At 39.2% G+C, this 22,798-nt stretch overlaps 1 protein-coding gene across 18 annotated transcripts in view; it reads left to right on the top strand.

Annotated features, from left to right (window-relative positions):
- Positions 1–22,798, top strand: part of ralgapa1 (Ral GTPase activating protein catalytic subunit alpha 1) — a 244,010-nt gene that overhangs the window by 117,850 nt on the left and 103,362 nt on the right. For all 18 annotated transcript variants that reach the window (XR_013500019.1, XM_078233782.1, XM_078233789.1 and 15 more), the window contains 6 exons: positions 6,095–6,153; positions 9,790–9,898; positions 9,997–10,107; positions 13,927–13,995; positions 14,088–14,222; positions 15,505–15,688. Coding sequence is in view for 17 of the 18 variants with exons in the window: in XM_078233782.1 (XP_078089908.1) it covers positions 6,095–6,153; positions 9,790–9,898; positions 9,997–10,107; positions 13,927–13,995; positions 14,088–14,222; positions 15,505–15,688 (667 nt within the window). In the remaining variant the exon portion in view is untranslated. The remainder of the gene's footprint in view (positions 1–6,094; positions 6,154–9,789; positions 9,899–9,996; positions 10,108–13,926; positions 13,996–14,087; positions 14,223–15,504; positions 15,689–22,798) is intronic.

Here is a 22,798-nt window from a genome sequence, read left to right on the forward strand (position 1 = left end):
GAAAGCATTATTGTTTTTCTCAATTCTGTTGTATATCTGGGTATATTCTTTGTCAAACTTGACCAAATCAAAATTAATTGTCCAGATCTTGTGGTGCAAGTAACAATAAGGTTCAGTATTCACCATTATTAAGAGTGTCGAGAATAACAGCTTCCAGTGACCACGTGCACAATTCTGCTTGGAGCTCAAAGTTGCCTTGCTTCCCCCAGAATACTCCCATGAGGTTCTGCACTGAAACATGTGGAAGGGCAAGGAGTTGACACAACTATGTGATAGATGCCCACTAACTTCAACCACTTGCCCATTCCAGTGTAACCAAACAACCTCATTGGCACTGCAAATTAAGTGTAGAGTCTCAGCCTTCAGATTAAAAATTTTGATAAAAATAGAAGATGCTGGAAATACTCAGGCCAAGAAGCTTTTGTGAAGAGAAAGACAAGGATAGTCTTTCAGGTTAACAATTTTTCATCTTTAACTGTTTTCTTTCTCAATCTCATAAATTATTTCCCCCCCTTTCAAATCGATGTGCATGATTTGACATTGAATTAACTATTCTAATTAATACTTCCTGGTTCAGGCACACCTTGTGGATTCTTCAGTCTAATTGATAGATACATACTCTTCTGAGTATCAAAGAAACAAAGTTCAGATTAATTAACTAAATGTATCTTTATACTACTTTGTGTATACCAATCAAATGAACTAATTAACTAATAAAAAACAACTAATGAGCTGCTCCTTAAAGGAGCAAGTGCCTATATGTGCACAAGCAATTGTTCAATGAGTGCCCTTCACCTGCAGACACAGAACCACATGAACTTAATTTATACAATACAAATTTCTTTCTGGCCTTATCCCCATTCAGCCGCTTTTAAAGTTGGGATTCCTGTTGCACCACTGGTGGGGGAGAGGGCACAATCGATCAGGAAATCTCACCAGCTTAAAAGCCACTTTGGGAACGGACGCAGAAAATCCGCCCGCCCCCCCCGCCCCCCAGTACTTTCTATATGATGTAAAGTAAGTGCACAAGGTTAGATTGCTGTCGTATCCGTCAGCTTGAGAGCCTAAGATTCACAGCCAGTTCTACAGTACAATATTATAATAATCATCATCAAGTTTCATTCTAATATTGGAAATCCACGTCTAGGATTTTTTTTAAAATCCTAGTATGTCACACATCCAAAATGCATGAAGGCAAACCAAAACTGGGACATGTTGCTGTTCTGAAACCTCAAGAGTCAGAGGATTTGAACTTGGATCCAACCTGCAGTTTCTGCAGCCTGATCTGAACTAAGATTCTGAAGGTTTAATGAATTCTGGGGTTTTTAATTTGTAATTCTTGAATGATGATGTTGGCAAGCTCTCCCTTTACATTGGAACTTGCTATAATTGATATCAGCAAAATGTAATATTTTCTGAGAAAATAGCAAGGCATTACTAGCAAGAACGCCTTGTACTGCTCATGTTCCATATTTGATTCTGGTACGAAGTTAAAAATATACACTGGCCTATAGCCCAGATTATAATTATAGAAAAACAGTTATATTTTGCTTGCTGTTAATATCAATGATGGATTCTCTTGTCCTTTGACAGATGCGTGTTTGGCAAAAAAAATGGTTTACAGCCTAGTTTGATGTTGTCTCGTGTAATGTCAAATCAAGTCTCTATTTGCATAACTGATTGCAAATACTACAAATAAAGTCAGTGTTGGAGGGATGGATGGAGGCATTGGCTTTGTGCCGCACTCACTTGCCCTGAAGGCACTTGACTCTGCTCTCAAATGTCAAAATCATTTGATCACAGAGACTGCACCATTTGGGTCTGTCCAAGATTGGGTTTTTTTTCTCTCCCATGAATTGGGATCCAGCTTGCAAGACCGGAGATTGGCTTTCAGATTGTCTTTATATCCTGAGTTTGAGAAGTTTTGTGGTGCTGGTTCCTGTGCTCAGCTGGCTGTAGAGTATTGCTTTGATTATGTGGGAATCCTCCGTGCAAAATACATGACAAGCAGAGTGCAACTGAGCTCTGAGCATGCTCTCGATGCTGCAACACTTTGCAAGAACCCCACCTAATGTTGCAAATCAATCTCAGACAGTGAAGATGGAATGCTTAGAATCCCATTCGGCCCATCGAGTCTACACCAACTCTTCCTGACTGAGCATCTTAACCAGGCCTACTCCCCAGGTCCTGATGATCTTCATCCCAGAGCACATAAGGAAGTGACCTTGGAAATAGATCCATTGGTGGTTATTTTCCAAAGTTCTTTGGACTCTGGACTTGTTCCTACAGATTGGAGATAGCTAATGTAAGTCCATTAATAAAAATTGAGGTAGAGAGAAAACGGGGAACTATAGACCAGTGAGCCTAACATTGGTATTGGGGAAGTTGCTAGAGTCCATTATCAAGGATTTCATAATTCAGCATTTGGAAGGCAGTGGTATAATCAACAAAGTCAACATGGATTTACAAAGGGAAAACATTCTTGATGAATCTATTGGAATTCTTTAAGGATGCAACGAGTAGTGTTGACTGAGGAGAACCAGTGGATGTGGTTTATTTAGACTTTCGACAAAGTCTCACATAACAAACTACTATGTAAAGTTAAACCACGTGGGATGCAGGTCATGTTTTCAGATGGCTAGAAAGCTGGTTAGCACATAGGAAGCAAAGAGTTGGCATAAATGGGTCTTTTTCTGATTGGCAGTTAGTGATTAGTGGGGTTCCACAGGGGTCTGTGCTAGGACCCCAACTGTTCACATTGCATATTAATGATTTGAAAGAGGGAACTTAATGTATTATCTCCAAATTTGCAGATGATACAAAGTTGGGTGGGACGGTGAGCTGTGGGGAGGATACAGACATGCTTTAGCGTGATTTTGACAGGCTGAGTGTGTGGACATATGCATGGCAGATGCAGTATAATGTGGATAAATGTGAGGTTATCTACTTTGGTAGCAATAATAGGAAGACAGATTATTTGAATGGGTGTAAATTGAGAGTGGTGGATACTCAGCGACACCTTGATGTCCTTGTGCATCAGTCGCTGAAAGTAAGCACGCAGGTACAGCAGGCAGTAAAGAAGACAAATGGTATGTTGGCCTTCATAGCGAGAGGATTTGAGTATAAGGATAGAGATGATTTGCTGCAATTGTCCAGGGCATTAGTGAGGCCACACCTGGATTATTGTGTGCAGTTTTGGTGTCTTTATCTGAGGAAAGATGTCCTTGCTATAACGGGGGTACAGCAAAGGTTTACCAGGCTAATTCCTGGGATGGCAGGTCTGTCATATGAGGAGAGACTAAGTCGGTTAGGGTTATATTCACTAGAGTTTTGAAGAGTGAGAAGGGGATCTCATAGAAACTTATAAAATTCTAACAGGATTAGACATGGTAGATTCAGAAAGAATGTTCCCAATGGTTGGGGAGTCCAGAACTAGGGGTCATAATTTGAGGATAAGGGGTAAACCTTTTGGAACTGAGGTGAGGAGAAATTTCTTCACCCAGAGGATGGTGAATGTGTGTAATTCACTATCACAGAATGTAGTTGAGGCCAAAACGTCTGATTTTAAGAAGAAATTAGATAAAGTTCTTGGGGCTAAAGGGATCAAGGGATATTGGGGAGAACAGGGATCAGGATCTTGAATTTGATCAGCCATGATCAAAATGAATGGCAGATCAGGCTCCAAGAGCCGAATGGCCTACTGCTGCTTCTAGTTTCAATGTTTCTATCCCCGTATCCCCAAATATTTACTCTGCTAATCGCCCTAACCTACAAATCTTGGGACACTCGGACAATTTAGAATGGCCAATTCACTTAACTTGTACATCTTTGGACTGTGGAAGGAAACCAGCCCACCTGAAGGAAACACATGCAGACATGGGAAGAATGTGCAAATTCCACTTAGGCAGTCACCCAATGCTGGAATCGAACCTGGGTGCCTTCCGCTTTGAAGCAGCAGTACTAACCACTATGCCACCATGCTACCTGCTTCTAGTTGTCTTATGCCAGTAGGTTGTCCAACTCTAGGTTGGTGTAATGTCAATGTGGCATTTGATAAACTTGTAGAAAAATTACATTATTTTTTAAAAATCACATCCTCTGAAAAGCACACTAACTAAGTATTAAATATTGGGAAAACAGAAGTCACTCTCTTGGGTTCCTGTTGAAGAATCTGCTCCTTAACCACCAATCCCATCCATCTGCCTGGCACATGTTTGAAACTGAACCAGACTGTTTGGAACCTTGGTGTTATACTTGACCCAGAGGTAAGCTTCCTCTATAAATCTGGGCCATCACTAAGACCATCTATTTCCACTTCTAACATTGCCTTGCCTCAGCTCGTCCTGATGAAGCCCTTATTACCGTTGAAACTTCTACTCTTAATCATTCTAACACATTTTACCCGCCCTCACATTTGGAAATTTTAGGTCATCACAAACTCTGATGCTTGTGTCCTAAATTGTGACAAGTTCTTTTCACCTATCAATGATGTGCTCTTTTTTTTTTAACTCTTTCATGGGATAAGAGCTTGCAAGACCAGCATTTGTTGCCCATCTCTAATTGCCCTTGAGAAGGTGATGGTGAGCTGTCTCCTTGAACAAATGCAGTCCATGTGATATAGTTGCACCCAAAGAATTGTCTGAATGATGGTAACGCTGTTGAATGTCAAGGGGAGATGTTTAGATTCTCTCATTGACGATGGTCTTTGACGCTCATGTGGTGTGAATGTTACTTGCCACTGATCAACTGAAGCTTGCATGTTGGTCGTGGTCTTGCTGAATGTGAGTTTGAACAGAATCTGAGGAGTCTAGAGTGGTACTGAACAGTGTGCAATCAGCAAACATCCCCAGATCTGACCTTTATAATGGAGGGAAGGTCATTGGCGAAGCAGCTGAAGATGGTTAGTCAGAGGATGGGACATTATCATGAGGAATTCCTGCAGGAGAGATTTGAACACAAAAATCAAGCCTGATATTCCAGTACAGTACTATAGAGGTTGCTGTGCCGTCAGAGGAACCATCTTTTGGCTAAAACATTAAACAAAGGCCTTCTCTGCCCCCTCAGGTAAACATAAATGGTTCCATGACACTGTTTTAAAGAAGAGCCAATATTTATACATCACATAAATAGGTTATTGGATCATTCCCTCTGTTGTTTGTGAGAGCTTGCTATGCACAAGTTAGCTGTGACGTTTTCAACATTACAAAGATGATTTGAAAAGTCCTTCATTGATTCAATAAATCCAATTTTTTTGTGTGAAGAATGTTATGATATTTTGTTCTGTTAAAGGCACAATACAACTTGCTTTTGTTGATTTAGTCTTGTTGGAGTTCCAGACAAAATGCTGATAAATAGGTTATTTTCTCGGATCTAAGTTTATTTTAATTGCACTTGTCTTTTTTTAAGCACTTTCCTTTTCCATACATTCACCAACCAGGTAGGGCACTAGACCAGGGAGTGTGTAAATGTTCACAGTCCTTACTTTTTTTTTCTTCCTTTTCTTTTCCTAACTTCATTTGAAAACTTTCTTTCTGGCAATACAGTGGAGACTCAAATTTGACATGTAGAGAAAGGGCAGATGTGACATTGTGCCATAAGACAGTAAGATGCAATGTCATGAAGTGCTGGTGCTATCTGTTCAAACCTCAAATATGGTCCAGTGTTTTTTTATAAATACCAAATTTAATACTCTGAATAAAATCTCGATTGCTGCTACATGAATGTTGAATTGTCTTAGCATGCGGCAGTGTGAACCTACTGAAGTTTATTTAGTATGCTAACTTAAAGCATAAAACCATATTTCTTTTCTGATATACATTCATTAAAAAATCTGGCGTGTAATCTTCAATGCAGTTGACTTGATGGTAGCTTTTCTAATTTTTCTTCTTAACATAGAAATCTGCATATATTCTTTTTCAAGTTGCTTGTGATTTAAAAGGTTTCATTGCTTTTTGTTTTTCTGGATTAGAGCTCTGAAAGTTGTTGAACTGTTGCAATATAAAAATATTCCACTGAATGCTCATTTTAAAATATATAAATTATTGGCTTCAAAGTTTTATTTGCTGTCTAATTTTGTGCATATTTATTTTCATAGGAACTTGTAATTAAAAGCATTTTAAAATCAGCAAGAGAAGAACCTTCTGGGCCAGCGAGGTTAGTATTTCTGATAATGGTAACTGGTGTTGTAAATCTTTCTCTCATGTATGTCTATTTTTGTGGTGGTCAATGCAAGGGATGAGGAATAGAACACTTTCTATTTCAGACATTAGACATTCAGAGGTTGCGTGCAACATTCCCTGGTCAAGTACAGCCAACTGCAGAATAAACCACTAACATAATAGAGTGTACTACCACAATACCACAGTTAGACACGGTCTCGGGATAAGAGACCAATTGTTTAGTACTGAGATAAGGATAAATTACTTCACGCAAAGGGTTGTGAATCTTTGGAATATTCTACCTCAGAGGGTTCTGGGTGCCATCATTACTTTTAAACCAGGGAATGACAGATTCTTGCTCCTGCAAGGGATATGGATAGCTGGTAAGAAAATGGAATTGAAGCCCAAAATCAGACATGATCACCTTGAATGGCGGAGTAAGCTTGATTGGCCATATGGTCTACTCCTATTCCTATTCCTTGTGTTCTTGTAACATATATATTCCCTGTGGCATCTTACATATATGATCGATTTGTATTGAGCCATAGACATTAAGAACTAGACAAAGATTTCCCTTATTTTTAAATATAGGATCCTTTAGACCAATAGGGAGGGCAGGTTAGCCTGGCTGGAGTTGGACCAAAATCGCAGAAGTAAACGGACAGTATACAAAATGCAATGCCATCCAGTTCTGTTCTCTTCCTATTACATCGTTATCCTTAATGTTGGTTAATAGTTATGTCTCATTCCCTAGTTGCTGATATGAATTGCGGTCAAAACAACGGTACCAGCAATCGCTGAAATTAGTTGATTTGATGAGAACTTCTTTTCCGCACTGCTGGAAACTACATCAAAGGTTAAGCTTTGGTGTATTTTTAAGAACTTTAAAGCCTTAAGAGATGTAAATGTGCTTTTAATAGCAATCTGAGCAATGACTGCTGCTGAACAACTGATCTAACCCTGGGAAAAATAGGTTGAATGTTGTTAAATGTTAAATTAGATTCTTCTAAATATTTTAAAATGTAAGCTTTTGTTTCGTGATATTCCTGTTTTGACCCTCATTGTATTTCCCAACTTTTATTTTGCTCTGCATATATTTTTTAAGTGATTTCTTGGTTGGCTATCTTAAAATTCTTTAATGTGGCTTTATAGTAGTCACTGCAGTCAATGCTGGGAATCCCCCATTAAACGATGTTACAGTCATGTCGCAAGAAACAAAGTTCTCGCCAGAGGTTGCTAACTCTCTTAGCGAGGCTTTCTTCAGATCATTTCTCTGGAACATTGGAACAAGAGTAGGCCATTCGACCTGTCGAGCCTGTAGTGCGATTCAGTTTGATCATGGCTGATCAGCTACCTCAATGCCACTTTCCCACACTGTCTCCTCATCCCTTGATGTCACTCATCCCCAGAAATCTATCCATTTCTATTTTGAACATGTTCAGTGATTGAGCTTCATAGCCCTCCGGAGTGGAGAATTCCAAAGATTCACAACTCGGAGTGAAGTATTTCCTCCTTATCTCAGTCTTAAATAGCTTACCCCTTATCCTGAGATTATGTTCATTGGTTTTAGACTCATCGGGGGGAGCATTTAATCGCCTTTCAACTTCTCACGCCCTGTAAGAATTTTGTAAGTTTGTGTGGTCACCCCTCATTCTTCAAAACTCTAGGGAATAAAGACCCAGCCACCTCAGGTTCCTCATGAGACAATCCCACCATCCCAGGGATTAATCTAGTGAACCTCTGTTGCACTCCTCTCACCATTTAAGAAGTACTCTGCCTTTCTGTTTTTTTTCTACCTAAGTGGATAATTTCACACTTATTCTAGCTGCCATGTTCTAGCTAATTCATCTAGCCTGTCCCAAGTCCTCCTTGCTGCATCCTCACAATTTGCATTTCCATGTAGTTTGGTGTCATCATCAAATTTGGAAATATTACAATTAGTCACCACATCTAAATTATATATGTAAGTTGTGAACAACTATGGACCAAGCACGGATCATTGAGGAACCCCATTAGTAACAGCCTGTATCCTGAGAATGATCTGTCTATTCCTATTCTCTGCTTTCTGTCTGATAACCAGTTCTTATTCCATACTAATATGTGTCCCCATCCCATCTGCTCTAAACTATTTACTAATCTCTGGTATGGGACCTCATCAGAAGCCTTCTGAAAATCCAAATACACCACATCCACTGTTTTTTCTTTTATCTATGCTGCAAATAACATCCTCAAAAAAACTCCAGTAGGTTTGTCAAACATGATTTCCCTTTCATAAATCCATGTCGATTCTGTCCAATTTTACCAATTTTCTAAACGTCCAATTATCACATCCTTTATAATAGATGCTAACATTTTCTCTACTATTGACATCAAACTATCAGCTCTATAGTTCTCCATTCTCCCTCTTCCTTCTTAAATAGTGGGGTTACATTTTCTACTTTCCAGTCCACAGGAACCTTTCCAGAATCTGAAGAATTTTGGAAGCTAGTCTCCAATACATCCACTATCTCTCTTGCCCCTCCTTCAACACTCTGGGATGAAGCTCATCTGGTCCAGGGGATTTATCAGCTTTCAACCCAGTTAACTTTTCAAGCACAACTTCTGTACTAATGCTAATTTATTTTGGTTCCTCAGTTTCACAAGTCCTTTGGCTAGCGTTTCTAGGAGATTTTCTGTATCTTCCTCCCTGAAGGACTTACCAAAAAAAACTTTAGTTTTTCTGCCATTTCCCTATTCTACAGTATAAATTCTCCTGTGCCCTATAATTGGCCTACATTTGTCCTAGCTAAATCTTCTCCTTTACATGTACCTAATGAAGCTTTTACAGTCTGCATTTATGACCCTCACTAGTTTGAATTCATATACAATTTTCCCTTTATTAATTAGTTTCTTAGTCCCCCTTTGCTGGGTTCTACATTGCTCACAATCCTCACCACTTACCATTTTTTTCTGACATCCATATAAGGCACTTCCTTTAATGCAACGCAATCTTTAACTTTCTTTAACCAGGGGTGACTTACCTTTCCCTTTGGGTGTTTGTTCCTTAGAGGAATGTATATCTGTTGTAGACTGTGTAGAATTTCTTTAAATGGTAGTCTTCACTGTCTGCTGTCAAATCTTTTAGTTTATTTTCCCAATCCACCATCGCCAACTTGCTCCTCATTCCTTCATAATTTTCTTTCTTCAGATTTAAAGCCCTAGTTTTAGAATGGGCTAAATCACATGCAAACTTAATGCAAAATTCTGTGGGAGCACACAAATCAAGTGAGTGGCGCCAATGAAGGGTTATGCTGCAGTGGGAGGCTGAGACAGGCAGGTCGCTTGTAACAGCTAACAACTATATGGATTTCACAATTGTTACCAGTTGTGAAAGCGGGACTGACGGGGAGTGGTGAACATAACGAGTCAGCAACAAACGTTAGCATCAGGGATGAGCAATAAAAGACGTCTCTAGTCAAAAAGAAATTCCAGTTGGTACAGTGCTTAGTAACCAAAATTCTACTGTATATAAAATATAATATCAATTTATATTATTTGTGTGTGTATATATAGATATTTACGTCCATTCGTCATGTCTGGAAATTTGATATTTATATCTGATATGATGTGCATTACTAACTCTCTTTTACAGATGTGTTGCACTTTGCAGCCTTGGCATTTGGCTCTGTGAAGAATTGGTGCACGGGACTCAACATCCTCAAATTAAAGATGCTCTAAATGTAATCTGTGTAACCTTAAAGGTAATTTAATGTAAAGGTAATTTAATCCATGATGATTTTTTAAAATTTCAGTCCTAATTTGAAAATGTCATATGACAAAATTGTTAATGTACTTACAGTTCCCAAACAAAGCAGTTGCACAAGTGGCTTGTGACATCTTGCATTTATTGATCAATTATGTGGACAAACTTCAGAATTATCCACCAGATTCTCCAAAAAAAATTATTGAGGTAAAATGCATTTATTTATTTATTCTGCTTATTGAAAATACTTCTACAGATTGACACTTATTCAATGAAGTCTGCAGTCAGTAAGGAGTTTTGTAGTAGCTAAGACAGTAAGCAGGCAAAAATCTACACCAAGCAATATAACTATTAGAAAGGATAGCTTAACACTTGGTCAGAGACAGGTTTAATAAGAGTTTGAAAGAAAGAGAAAGGTGATGAGGCAGAGATTTATTGAGATAATTCCAGAGTTATGTCCTATACTCCTGAAGGCACATCTGCCTTTAGTGGCTAAGGAGAGATAAGGAAAAGCATGCATAAAAGACCAGAGTTTTTGGACATAGCTAAATGAGCTGTTTGGAGCAGAAAGATATTTTGACAACAGTCAGGGCATCATATTAATGTTAAAATGTATCCATTTATGATGTATAAAATCAGCAATGTTTTGATGGGATATATTTTTACAGAACTTGTCAAGTAGGTTGACCTGCTCTCCTACTATTGCTGGCCAGAATAAGATAGCAATAACTGGTTTGGTGGCCATGGTTGCTCTAGCTTTTATCTTATAACCTTGAGTTGAAATTACATGGACACATTGAGAACGACAAGAGAGGAATGCAAACCAATTGTAAATATATACTGTACAAACTTGACAATATAAAGTATAAAATAATACAAGATTGGAATATGTAGGATTAAATAGAAAGTTCAGCCTCCTCCCATATGAACCATAAAATCTACCATCATAATAATCAATTGTATTCTCCCTCAACTGCTAGTTTAACTTCCCCTTAAATGCTTCCATACCATTTGCTTCAACCACTCCTTCTGGTAGCGAGTTCCACATCTCGCCATTCTTCAGATGAAGTCATTTCTTCTGATTGGATTTCTTTATTACTATCTTGCATTGATGGTTTCTAGTTCAACTCTTTCCCACATGAAGAAAAATTCTATCTGTGTTCACTTCATCAAAGCCTTTCATAATTTGACAAACATTACCCCTCAGCTTTTTGTTTCAAGAGGAAAGAGAAACCGGCATGTCCTTTCCTGATATGCACACCAACACATTTCTGGTACCATCTTTCTAAATCTTCCTTGCTGCTTCTCCAGTACTCTTGTATCAATTTTACAATATAGTTACCAGAACTTCAAGCAGTATTCTAGTGTGGCCTAACCAAGATTTGATGCAGGCATAGCATAAGCCTACTTTTCAGTTATTTCCCTCTAAAAATAAGTTTAGTGCTCACTTTGTTTTTTGTTATGGTCTTTTTAACCTGCAGTGCAACTTTTAGCAATTGCTATATTTGTGATTTGGGATCCCTATGTTCCTCTACTCCACCTAGTCAATAAGTAACCTTCGCATGATTGGACAAGCAAGATTTTCCTTCTTGAAATCCATGCTGACTATTCTTCAATATATTTTGATTTCTGAATGTTCTTTTCTTTTTAGTAAGGGTTCCATAATGTGATTCCATTATTTTGCCTACCACTTGTGTTAAACTGACTTGTATGTATTTCATGTTCTGTCCCCCTTCTTAAATATAGTAATTGCATTAGTTATCTACCAGTTTAGCACAACACCTCTTTCTAATGAATGGTTATATATAAAGAATAATGCCTCTGCTATCTCTTCCCTGTATTCTTTTAAAATACATGGATGCAATCATTTAGGACAGGGTTTTTAACCTCTTTGAATTTGTTTTGTTTAATCATTGCATCCTGTTATTTTGTTATAATTGTGTTTACTTCATCATTGTTACGTGGAAACCAAAAAGGGCAATACAGTGAAAGTTGGGAACAGTGACATTTAATGGATGTTAGAAGGTGTTGTTACTTCCAGAAAGCATTCATTTTTTCACACTTTTAATGTAAAATCACTGATTTGAAGATGATAAATTAAATGCTAACATGGCAATGAGGATCAGTGGTGTAAATTGACCTTTAATCTTACTAAAAATATTTTGCCTGCAATGTGCATATTGCACATTGAAAGGGCATTATTAAAAATAAGATGAACAAAACACTAAATTACTGAAACAATAACTTTTATTATCTTTCAAAATACTTCTCATGATTTACACTGGGGAGGGTAGCTTTTTCTTTAAGGTATCTCGTTTTAGCTTTTTCTAGAGAATCCCATATTTTACATGGGATTTCTCTCATCAGCTCAGGGTGTTTCTTAATCATCGCTTTCTTATTCAATGGGGATGTCTGGGAGTTATGTTTTCTTCTTCTGCTCTTACCTGCAACATCCTGTTCTTTGAGATATTTGTACATGTCATGTGATTTCCATCATTTTCTTCTGCAACCCCTAACCCACCAGTGCAAATGTTATCTCGCTTTTGGTTATTTGAGTTTTTTAATCACCTAACTGCTCTGAAGGCTCCTTTTGAGATTTGCTTTTTGCATTACCTTTGTGCCTGACATGTAGAAAATTATTTCAGCAGTTTTGCCTTTTTCACAACTTCCTTTTTCTTGTGTGATAGCCTTTTAGCAGTAAGGGAAATTTGTAATTATTTTAAAATGTTTGGAAAATCTGTAATTGTTTTTAAAAAGTAGTTGCTTAGGAGTACAGAACTTGAGGGCCGAAGGGCCTGTTTCCTGTGCTGTACTGTTCTTTAAGTATTGTTGAAAAAGGAGACATGTTGTCAAAGCTTTCCATCTTGCACCCAGACATAAAAATACCAAATTTCCAAGGGACCAACAATTTTTATACAGCATAAGAAAGGGTGCTGATTGCTTGGTAACGCCTCAACCAATCGAAGTCCACATGCCAACCAGTCAGCACCCTGATTAAAATGAGTAAACCTGGGAATATATTATAGCTATGCCAAATTTTAGACATAAAAACAGAACCATGAAGGTAATTTCATGAATTATAGCTCTCAAGAAGGTGATGCACTGGCATTGAAAAAAGTGACGTATCTGCAATAAAAAAGCAAAATAAAGTAGCATGCTATAGAAAACTACATCCTGCAACACCACATCTAATGTAAAACAAACTGGTGCAACCAGACAAACACCAAAGGACAATACAAAAGAAGAAAGCAGAAGGCCCCAGTACCAAAGATTTGAAGGTTTAAGTAAAATTGAAGTGAAGTATTAGCAAAGGAACTTTAAGCAATGGTCTTATTAAGCGCACAATTTGGGTCAAGCATTTCCCTAGTATGAAGATCACATTAAAAATAGACTTCCTTTTCTTCTGAAATCAGCAACCTGAATGCTCCTCTTTCCTAAATTGAGGCTTCTTTCACACCCAGACACTTGCTACCCCTTTTGAAACAAACTTTCTCCATCCCTTCGTTATCACTTTTTATTCCCCTTGTCTTCTCTCCTGCTCCCTTTGATCCTCTCCTATGAGCTAATCCTGATCTTCACTATCGAAATAGAATGTTAGAGGAGATCAATTAAGTAAATCTAAATGCGACTAATGCATCTGGTCAGTTATATTGTTTCAGTAAATTTACTTTATTAGAACTGGCATTGAAAAAGGAAGTGATGTATCGGCATAAAAACGCAAAATAACGTAGCATGCTACGAAAATTGAAATCCTTTAACACCACATCATCTAATTAAAACAAACTAGTGCAACCAAACGAGCACCAAGGGACAATTTAAAAAAAAGAATCACAATAAACATCGGGAAATATCCATTGCAGGCATGTGAGTACCATGAACACTGATAGAGCAAACTTATTTTTCTTTCTCCTCTTTCCAAGAGGGAATTTGCTTAAAAACTTTGAAACATAATTACATTAAGTTATTGTCTCTTTTGGATGGCCAAGATGAAGTTTATTCTAACATTACTTGTGTTTTTTCATATAGATATTGATGGCAACAATTACGTATCTGCTACCTGGTACAGAGATATCCCCACATGAGCAAGATAAAAGGGTATGAACAGGGACAATTGGACATGAGCAATAAGAGGGATGTTTACAAGGTTTATCTTTTGTTAATTTTGTTTTGTGACTTGCCCTTCACAGCTTGTAGTATCCTTGTTGCTTTGCCTTTTGGACTGGTGCATGGTGCTGCCTTTAAAAACACTGCTGCAGGTTGTCCAAGCTGCAGGACAAGATAAGGACAAAGCTGACAAATCCATTCTCAGTTGTATTTACAAGGTATTCTTAAGTAATATTTTTAATGAATATTTAAATTTATCTTTTAATGTTCATACTGAGGTTTTTGCATTATGATATAATTACCAGTTAAGATGTTGACTTTGGCAAATAGCTGATACTGAGAAATCACTTGTTTCAGACCAGCAACTATTTCCAATATTCTATTTTGCTTTCAGAAATAGTTCTTTATTTAGTTCAAAACTGAGGTTGTGTTACTCTCCTAATCATTATATGCTTAGATAAATTCTGTTGAATTTGACTCACTCATCTTCATGCAAGCATTGTTGTTAGTTTGGATCTGCATTTCATTTTGTGCAGGAGGAAATTCATAAAGTTTTAAAATAGATTTGAGAAATGTGATCAGCATCTTGGGGCTAATGCTCTTTTTTTTTTAGACAACTGGCACAGTTACTGACATAGTGTGTGAGAGAATGAAGTGAAAATTATCTTGTCTTTGTTCACTTTCTAAACTCTGAGTCAACTTATTTTTGTTCTGCTAAATTAGTTTCAGGAAAACTGCTACTGCAATCAACCCCTCTCCACAAAGTAAACATTTGTATATTAATTAAATTTCCTTGAATTGGAAGTTCTGTTATCTTTTTCCCCTCTTTCTCCCTCCCCCCCCCCACCCCCTTCAAACTTAACCTAAGACTTCACTGTATATCAATTATTTTACTATTCCTTGCCCCCCTCCCCTTCTGTTACCTTAACTAGGTAGCATGGGAATGTTACAACTTTCATCTTCAAAAATCTTTTGGCTCTTTCAAAATGGCATTTTATGTTAAGAATTAGTTAACTTGTGATCATGGTTTTTCCATCCACACACACTTCCCTCATTTTTTTCCCTTTTTGTTAAGTTGTGGTGCAGTGATAATGTCCCTATATCTGGGCTAGAAGCTCAGGGTTCAAATCCTGTTCAGGACTTGATGACCACAGAAGGTGAAGTCATAATAAGGCTAAACAGGTGATTGTCACCCTGTAAATCTTTCTAATAGCCTGATAGCTGGTGGCAAGAGCAGGAGAGTTTTCTGGTCGGCTCTACTACAGAATGCAATGGCAAATCACTGCACTGCTTTGTCAAGCATAATCATGGAACAGTCCAATGGAATTCCATGCTCATCAACGCCCTCTTGAGGCATGATACCTGATGGTGGAGGAGGTTTGCTGTAATTTCATAAATTAACTCATAGGATCATTTGTGGTGAGAGTTCACTATTTTGTAGCATTCTTAGTGGTCAGTGTTGATCTTTAATTGTAAACATCTTTGTTTTTTTGTCAACAGGTGCTGCATGGCTGTGTGTATGGAGCTCAATACTTGAGTAATCCTAGATACTTTCCTCTGAATTTATCAGATTTAGCTTCTGTTGAATATGATCCATTCTTGCATTTGGAAAGCTTGAAAGAACCAGAACCTTTGCACTCCCCTGACTCTGAGCGCTCATCAAAACTCCAGACTGTCACAGAGGGTATGTACTAAGATAAACCAAAAACTTGCATTAGAAGTCTTCAAAATGACAAAGGTACATCTTGTGGAATGATTGGGTTGTGTGGTTATCATACTTGGTTACCCATGTTCAGTCTCCCAAAGCAATTTTGTGATATTTAATTCCTAAATTTGATCATCTACAAGCTAAAAAATTATAATTTAAAAAAATAACTAGTTCATATCCTCATGTAAAGTTGAAATGCCATCCCTCTCCAGTCTGCCTCTGGTTGATTCTTGATGCAGTTTAGGATTGGGAATAAATGCTCCCTTGCCTGTTTCTCACAATTCAAGAACGTTATTTTCAAAAAATCTCACCCATAGCCGGCTTAATGTGTTACATGTGTACATTTCAAAAAAAATTTACCCACCCCAGATGAGTGCAGAGGCGGGGGTGAGCATAAAATTGAATGGACGGGACTCATTTCCCCCGCCCAAACCCAGATGCAATTTCATGCCTGGGCAGGCAGGGCCTCAGGTGGGAAACCTGCCCATTCGCCTATTCTCCCGCCCAGCCTCAATTTTTAAGTTGTTGTGTTTGGGTAGGGTGGGAAAGTGACATTTACATTTTTTCCCCATGTTGGCCAGGAAGTTCAGGAGGGGGAGGCTGAAGCCTCACTCTGAAGGCCCCTCTCAAATCCCTTCACAAATAGGGGACAGCTTCTCCCTTTCTATTTTGTCTGGGCGTCTCATGATTTTGAATGCTTTTATCAAATCTTTACTCAGCCTTCTGTTCTCCAAGGAGAACAGTCCCAGCTTCTCCAATACTTCTACATATCTGAAGTTCTCATCCCTGGAACCATTCTCATGAATCTTTTTTGTGCCCCCTCAAATGCCTTCACGCCCTTGCTAAAGTGTGATGCTCAGAACTGGATGCAGTACTCCAATTGGGGCCGAACCAGTGTTCTCCACATTTCCTTGCTTTTGTGCTCTATTCCCTTTAGTGAATATCTAGTTCATGGTTCATGTTAATGTTTTGAGGGTAATAGAGTCATAGAGGTTTACAGCATGGAAACAGGCCCTTCGGCCCAACCTGAACATGCCGCACTTTTTTTTAAAACCATTAAGCAAGTCCCAATTGCCCGTGTTTGGCCCATATCCCTTTATATCCATCTTACCCATGTAACTGTCTAAATGCTTTTTAAAAGACAAAATTGTACCCGCCTCTGGTACTACCTCTGGCAGCTTGCTCCAGACACTCACCACCCTCTGTGTAGAAAAAAATTGCTCCTCTGGACCCTTCTGTATCTCTCTCTTCTCACCTTAAACCTATGTCCTCTCGTTTTGGACTCCCCTACCTTTGGGAAAAGATGTTGACTGTCTAACTGATCTATGCCACTCATTATTTTATAGACCTCTATTAGATCACCCCTAAGCTTCTGATGCTCCAGGAAGAAAAGCCCCAGTCTATCCAGCCTCTCCTTATAACTCAAATGTACTGGACAGGGTTAATAGTTTGTACAGAATTCCTAAAAGGGAGAAGGATTACATGATTTTTCCCAAGTTTTTTTTATTCATTCGTGGGACTTGGACATCGCTAGCTGGCCAGCATTTATTGCCCATCCCTAGTTATCCGAGAGCAGTTTCGAGTCAACCACATAGCTGTGGCTCTGGAGTCACATGTAGGCCAGGCAAAGATGGCTGATTTCCTTCCCTAAAGGACGTTCGTGAACCAGATGGATTTTTCCGACAAATGACAATAGTTTCATGGTCATCAGTAGATTCTTAATTCCAGATGCTTTTTATTGAATTCAAATTTCACCAGTTGCTGTAGCGGGATTCGATCCTGCGTCCCCAGAACATTAGCTGAGTTTCTGGATTAATATTCTAGCGATAATACCACTAGACCTTTGCCTCCCCTATCATGTGGGATGATAACTTGGGTTTATATATGGAGAGACTTGGTTGTCTTTAGTTACTTGTTTCACACTCAATAATAGCAATAATCTATTGGTCTATCGAAGCAGAAAATAGGCCCAAAAATAGTGAACAGTTGCAGTACAGAGATTTTTATACTCAATTTATTTGATAGAGTCGATAATTAACAATGAGTCAATTTGAATTACTTCAATTTAACTGTAGTTCCTATATTTTTCTCTTGCTAACTTTGCACTATTCCTGTTTACAGTGGACAGGGATCCAGCAGCAATCCTTTGTTACTCAACAATGTCCTCTATTTCTTGTCACGCCACCCCTTTGGACAGGAAGCCAACTTTTTTATTTCTTTTTTAAAAAATTTGAAAAAATACAATGTCAAACTGTCCATCCCACTAATGTTCCAAAGATGTAATGTTTAGTTCTGGAGTGTTTGAAGTTTAACTGTACAAAATAGGATAATTACAACTAAAGTTGCCACATGTCCATTACATTTAAAAGGTTGGGGCCATGTTGACTAAAAAGGCAGATGGGCTTATTTAGCTGGAGATGTGATGTCTACACTGCTTGCAAAGTGTAGTTCAAAGGTATGTTTTGTTTTGGGAGTTAAAGCTAAATTAGTTTTAAAACATTCGGTGAACCCCGAGAAGCCATGTCATCATGGAGCTGAGTGGAGCTTAAGAATGTTCTTTGGGTTTCAATTTATCTGTGTATTTGCTAGGAAAGTTAGTTGCAGTCTGGACCTTCTGTAGTTTACAGCTCATAGAGAAGTCCCTTGCAGCCATTTGGTGCGTTTAGGGCTCACAGAACTCCTGGAGAGCTGAGAAGGCAGAACTAAGAATAATCCCTGGAGCCATTTATAGCTCAGTGCAGCCGAGAGACTGGAGTTCGGAGAAACCCAAGAGCAGTGCCAGAGATCAGAATCTCTGGCATTGAAATTTCAGTGAAGGATAAGCCTGTCCTCTGCAGCTCGCTGGGGATCTCGCTCAAAGCGGCGATGTCGATGCCATTGTCAGAGTTCTTGGGCGACAAATGCAGTGCAATGTTCTTGATGTTTACTCTTGAGTGTACCCATGACAGTCCCGATGTCCAAAACTTTACTACTTGTGTCTTTTTGTTTCGACCATAGAAGGTGATCTCTGGATGCGGCTATCCAGTTAGGAGAGGTGAGACAGGCTATGTTTAGGGCACCATTTCTAACCCCCTTCCCAGCTGAGTGAAGTCCAAAGAATGCTGTTCAATTGTGGCTACAGCTGCTGAAAGACACCCCTGCCTCATCCGCGTCCTAGATGACAGTCTTGTAACTACCGTCTCTGTCCCAAATTGTGACTAGAGGCTTCCAAGCACCAATCCTGCTTTTGTGACCATTCTCTGGTCACCAAAATGCTCGGAAGATGTGCTCGGAAAGAAAATTGCCAATGCATGACATCTTTTCGTGTGAAGAAACCATTGCATGCTAGCTTCCACACGTACCTTGGCAAAACCTTGATTCAATGGCAAGGCATCCAAGATGATTAGAGGTTTTGTTCTGCTGCAGCCTTTTTCTACCAGAACAGCCATTAAGATATTCCAGATGGTGGATCTTTCTCCACCTCTTTTGCCATGAGGACTTGTTTGTCACAGCTCTTGTTTGCTGAGTACTTCAAGCAGCCCAGGACATGGGGAGTCCCAGCATACTTCACCCTGTTTTGATCAATCTTCTGATACTCATTGTTCAGGTTCCACAGCAAGGCCAAGGAGACTGACTTTGGATCTCCACAGATTGATTAAATCATTGTCTGTGCCCGAAATCACAAAGATCTCTGCATCCCCAGAGCAATGACAGGGGCTGATAACTACTGGACCAGTCACCAACTTATTCATTCAATTACGTCTATCAAACTGGCTCCCAAAAAATGGATTTAACAGTAGAAATGTCCACGAAGGATCAACATCAAAACTCTGAAGGATCCAATCATAAAGAGACCAATTCCAACTGAAAATGATCAGGCTATAAATTAACTGCTTGGTCATAAATGCAAGACTGTCTACTCCTGGCAGAATGACCCAAGTTAAAAACAAAAAAAACTGGCTTACGAACAAGTGAAGACTGAGGTGCAAAGATGCACCTGCAACATGAAGAACGTGGTGGACAGACAAGGCAAAGGAAATAAAACATCCCATTGTCATGACTGATATCCGTAGCTTCTTCACTGCCACAAAGACTATGCCCTAAATACTTGAGAACCAGCTTTGATTTGATTTATTATTATCACATGTATTAACATACAGTGAAAAGTATTGTTTCTTGCACGCTATACAGACAAAACATACCTTTCATAGAGAAGGAAACAAGAGAGTGCAGAATGTAGTGTTACAGTCATAGCTAGAGTGTAGAGAAAGATCAACTTAATGCAAGGTAATCCATTCAAAAGTTTGACGGCAGCAGGGAAGAAGCTGTTCTTGAGTCGATTGGTACGTGACCTCAAACTTTTGTATCTTTTTACTGAGGAAGAAGGTGGAAGAGAGAATGTCCGGGGTGCATGGGGTCTTTAATTATGCTGGCTGCTTTGCCGAAGCAGCAGGAAGTATAGACAGAGTCAATAGATGGGAGGCTGGTTTGTGTGATGGATTGGGCTATATTCATGACCTTTTGTAGTTCCTTGCGGTCTTGGGCAGAGCAGGAGCCATACCAAGCTGTAATACAACCAGAAAGAATGCTTTCTATGGTGCACCTGTAAAAGTTGGGTGAGAATCGTAGCTGACATGCCAAATTTCCTTAGTCTTCTGAGAAAAGAGGTGTTTTTTAACTATAGTGGTGGGCTTTTTTAACTATAGTGTTGGCATGGGGGGACCAGGACAGGCTGTTGGTGAGCTACTCTGAGACCTAAGGGTGGGGACAACCTGATTAAGGAAAAGGAGACTACCAATGTCCATACCTTTTCAATTGAAAATCATTTGGTGACTAGAGTGTTTTAAAATCGATCTGACAAACCCAAAGTTAGAAACTAGCTCAGAACTCTGCCATTCTACCAATTCCAATGGAGGTGATGAAAGTTGTCACACAAATGGAGAACAACAAAGCGGTAGGAGTTGATGAAATCCCTGTTGAAATCTTTAAAGCAAGGAGTAAAGGAACTAAGATGTGGTTCCATGCCCTTACCCTACAGGTGGGATTTTCCTCACAACCTGCAACATGTTTCGCGGAGGCAGCCTGTCATTGGCTGGCAATGGGTTCTTCTGGTCCCACTGTTGTCCATGGTGAGGGCGTGCCATTGGTGGGTCTGGAAAATCCCACTGCTGTGAACAGCCAGAAAGATCCAGCCTACGGATCTGAAATGAAGAGAATAGTGGCAGTCTTTAAGAAAGGGGACCAATTCGTTTGTGGAAATTCAGAGGTATCTTCCTGCTTTCCATTACAGGAAATATTGCAAGAACTCTTCTGAATCAACTTGCTGAAGAGCTTCTCCCCAAATCTTCATGTGTGTTTAGGCCATCAAGAGACTCAGCCGATATGTCGTGAACAGCATCAACCTCTCTACCTAGCATTCTTTGACTTGACAAAGGCTGTCAACTCTCTAAATTGTGAGGCATTCAGATTGTGTTGAAATAAGGATGTCCCCCAAAATTTCTTACTATCCTTCACCTGCTTCATGATATGCTAGCAGTGATCTTCAACAACGGATACATTACAGACACTCAAGGTTAAGACAGAAGTAAAACAATGTTGTGTCATCACTCCAATTCTTTTTCTTGATCTTTCTTGCTGCCATGCTCGGTCTGACTTGAGACAAGCACCATGCTGGCGTGCAGCTTATTTATTAAATGGATGATGAACTATTTAATGTCAGACAAATCCAATCAAAACAAAGACCATCCTGTCATTGAGCTCCAATACGCCGATGATGCTGCAGTAAGTGCTGTGTTGGAAACAGATCTCTAGAGAATTGTCAACACATTTAGTGAGGCATACAAGAAGATGGGACGTGTACACCACATTTGGAAGACCAGAGTCCTTCATCAGCAAGTTCCAAATTTACATGACCCAACCCCATTGATTAGGATTTATGATGAGTGCCTGGAAAATGTGGAACACTTCCAGTGCCTTGGATATTAACTTTACAGAAGGCTGACATTGACAAAGAAATTCAGCATCACATAAAATCTGCTGGTGTAGCCTTTGGCCGTTTGAGGAGGCAAATGTTTGAAGATTGTGACCTCAAAACTGAAACCAAGCTCAGCGTCTATCCTGTGGTCATAATCCCTTCTTTAGTGAACAAGGCTGAAACAAGGACAACATACAGAAGGCACCTCAAAGCAGTGGAGTCACACCACTAATGCTGCCTGTGGTAGCTCTTGCATATTAAGTGGGAGAACAGACATACCAATATCAATGCCCTTGCACAAGCAGGCGCCACAAGCATCGTCTGCCATCAGCTCTTTGGCCTAGTCATACAGTTCTGTTGTTAGACACAAGACTCACAAAGTAGGTCATTTCTCTCAGCTCAGTCAGGGCAGATGCATCAGAGGAGGACAGAAGTGCTCTGAAGATGTGCCTGAAAGGCAATTTGAAGAAATGAAACATTGACAACTTATGACAATGTCTGTGGGAAGAATCCCATCATTTTAAAAGCCAACAACAAAATGAAGTGGATAAGTGAGAGATGGCAAAAAGAACACCATGGCCTGAACTGATAACACACAACCAGAAATTCCACAGGACAACAAATACCCTGTGTGCCTTAAAGCTGATCCCGAATCAGTCTCATAGCAAGGCATAGCCAATTATAATATAAAGCCCAGGATCCTGTGAGCCTTTTTTTTTAACCACACTCTCAACCTGTCCTGCCATCTTAAATGATTTATGCACATATAACCCCCAGGTCCCTTTTGCCTTTCCTGTTCTTTCTACCAAAATGTATCACTTCAAATTTCTCTGCATTAAATTTCAGCTGCCAGATGTCCACCCATTTCACCAACCTTGTAAAGTTTAACACTACCCTCCTCGCAATTCACAATATTTACAAGTTATGTGTAATCCACAAATTTTGAAATTATACCTTATACACCCATGGCTAGGTTATTAATACATTTCAAAATCAACAGCATTGCTAATACTGACCCCCAGGGAACCCTGATTCAAAATGTTCTCAAGTCTAAAAAGCAACTGTGAACCACGACTCTGTTTCCTGTCACTTAACCAATTTTGCATCCATGCTGCTTCTGTCCCTTTCATTCC

The sequence above is a fragment of the Mustelus asterias genome, chromosome 18, assembly GCF_964213995.1.
Source record: "Mustelus asterias chromosome 18, sMusAst1.hap1.1, whole genome shotgun sequence".
Taxonomy (NCBI): domain Eukaryota; kingdom Metazoa; phylum Chordata; class Chondrichthyes; order Carcharhiniformes; family Triakidae; genus Mustelus; species Mustelus asterias.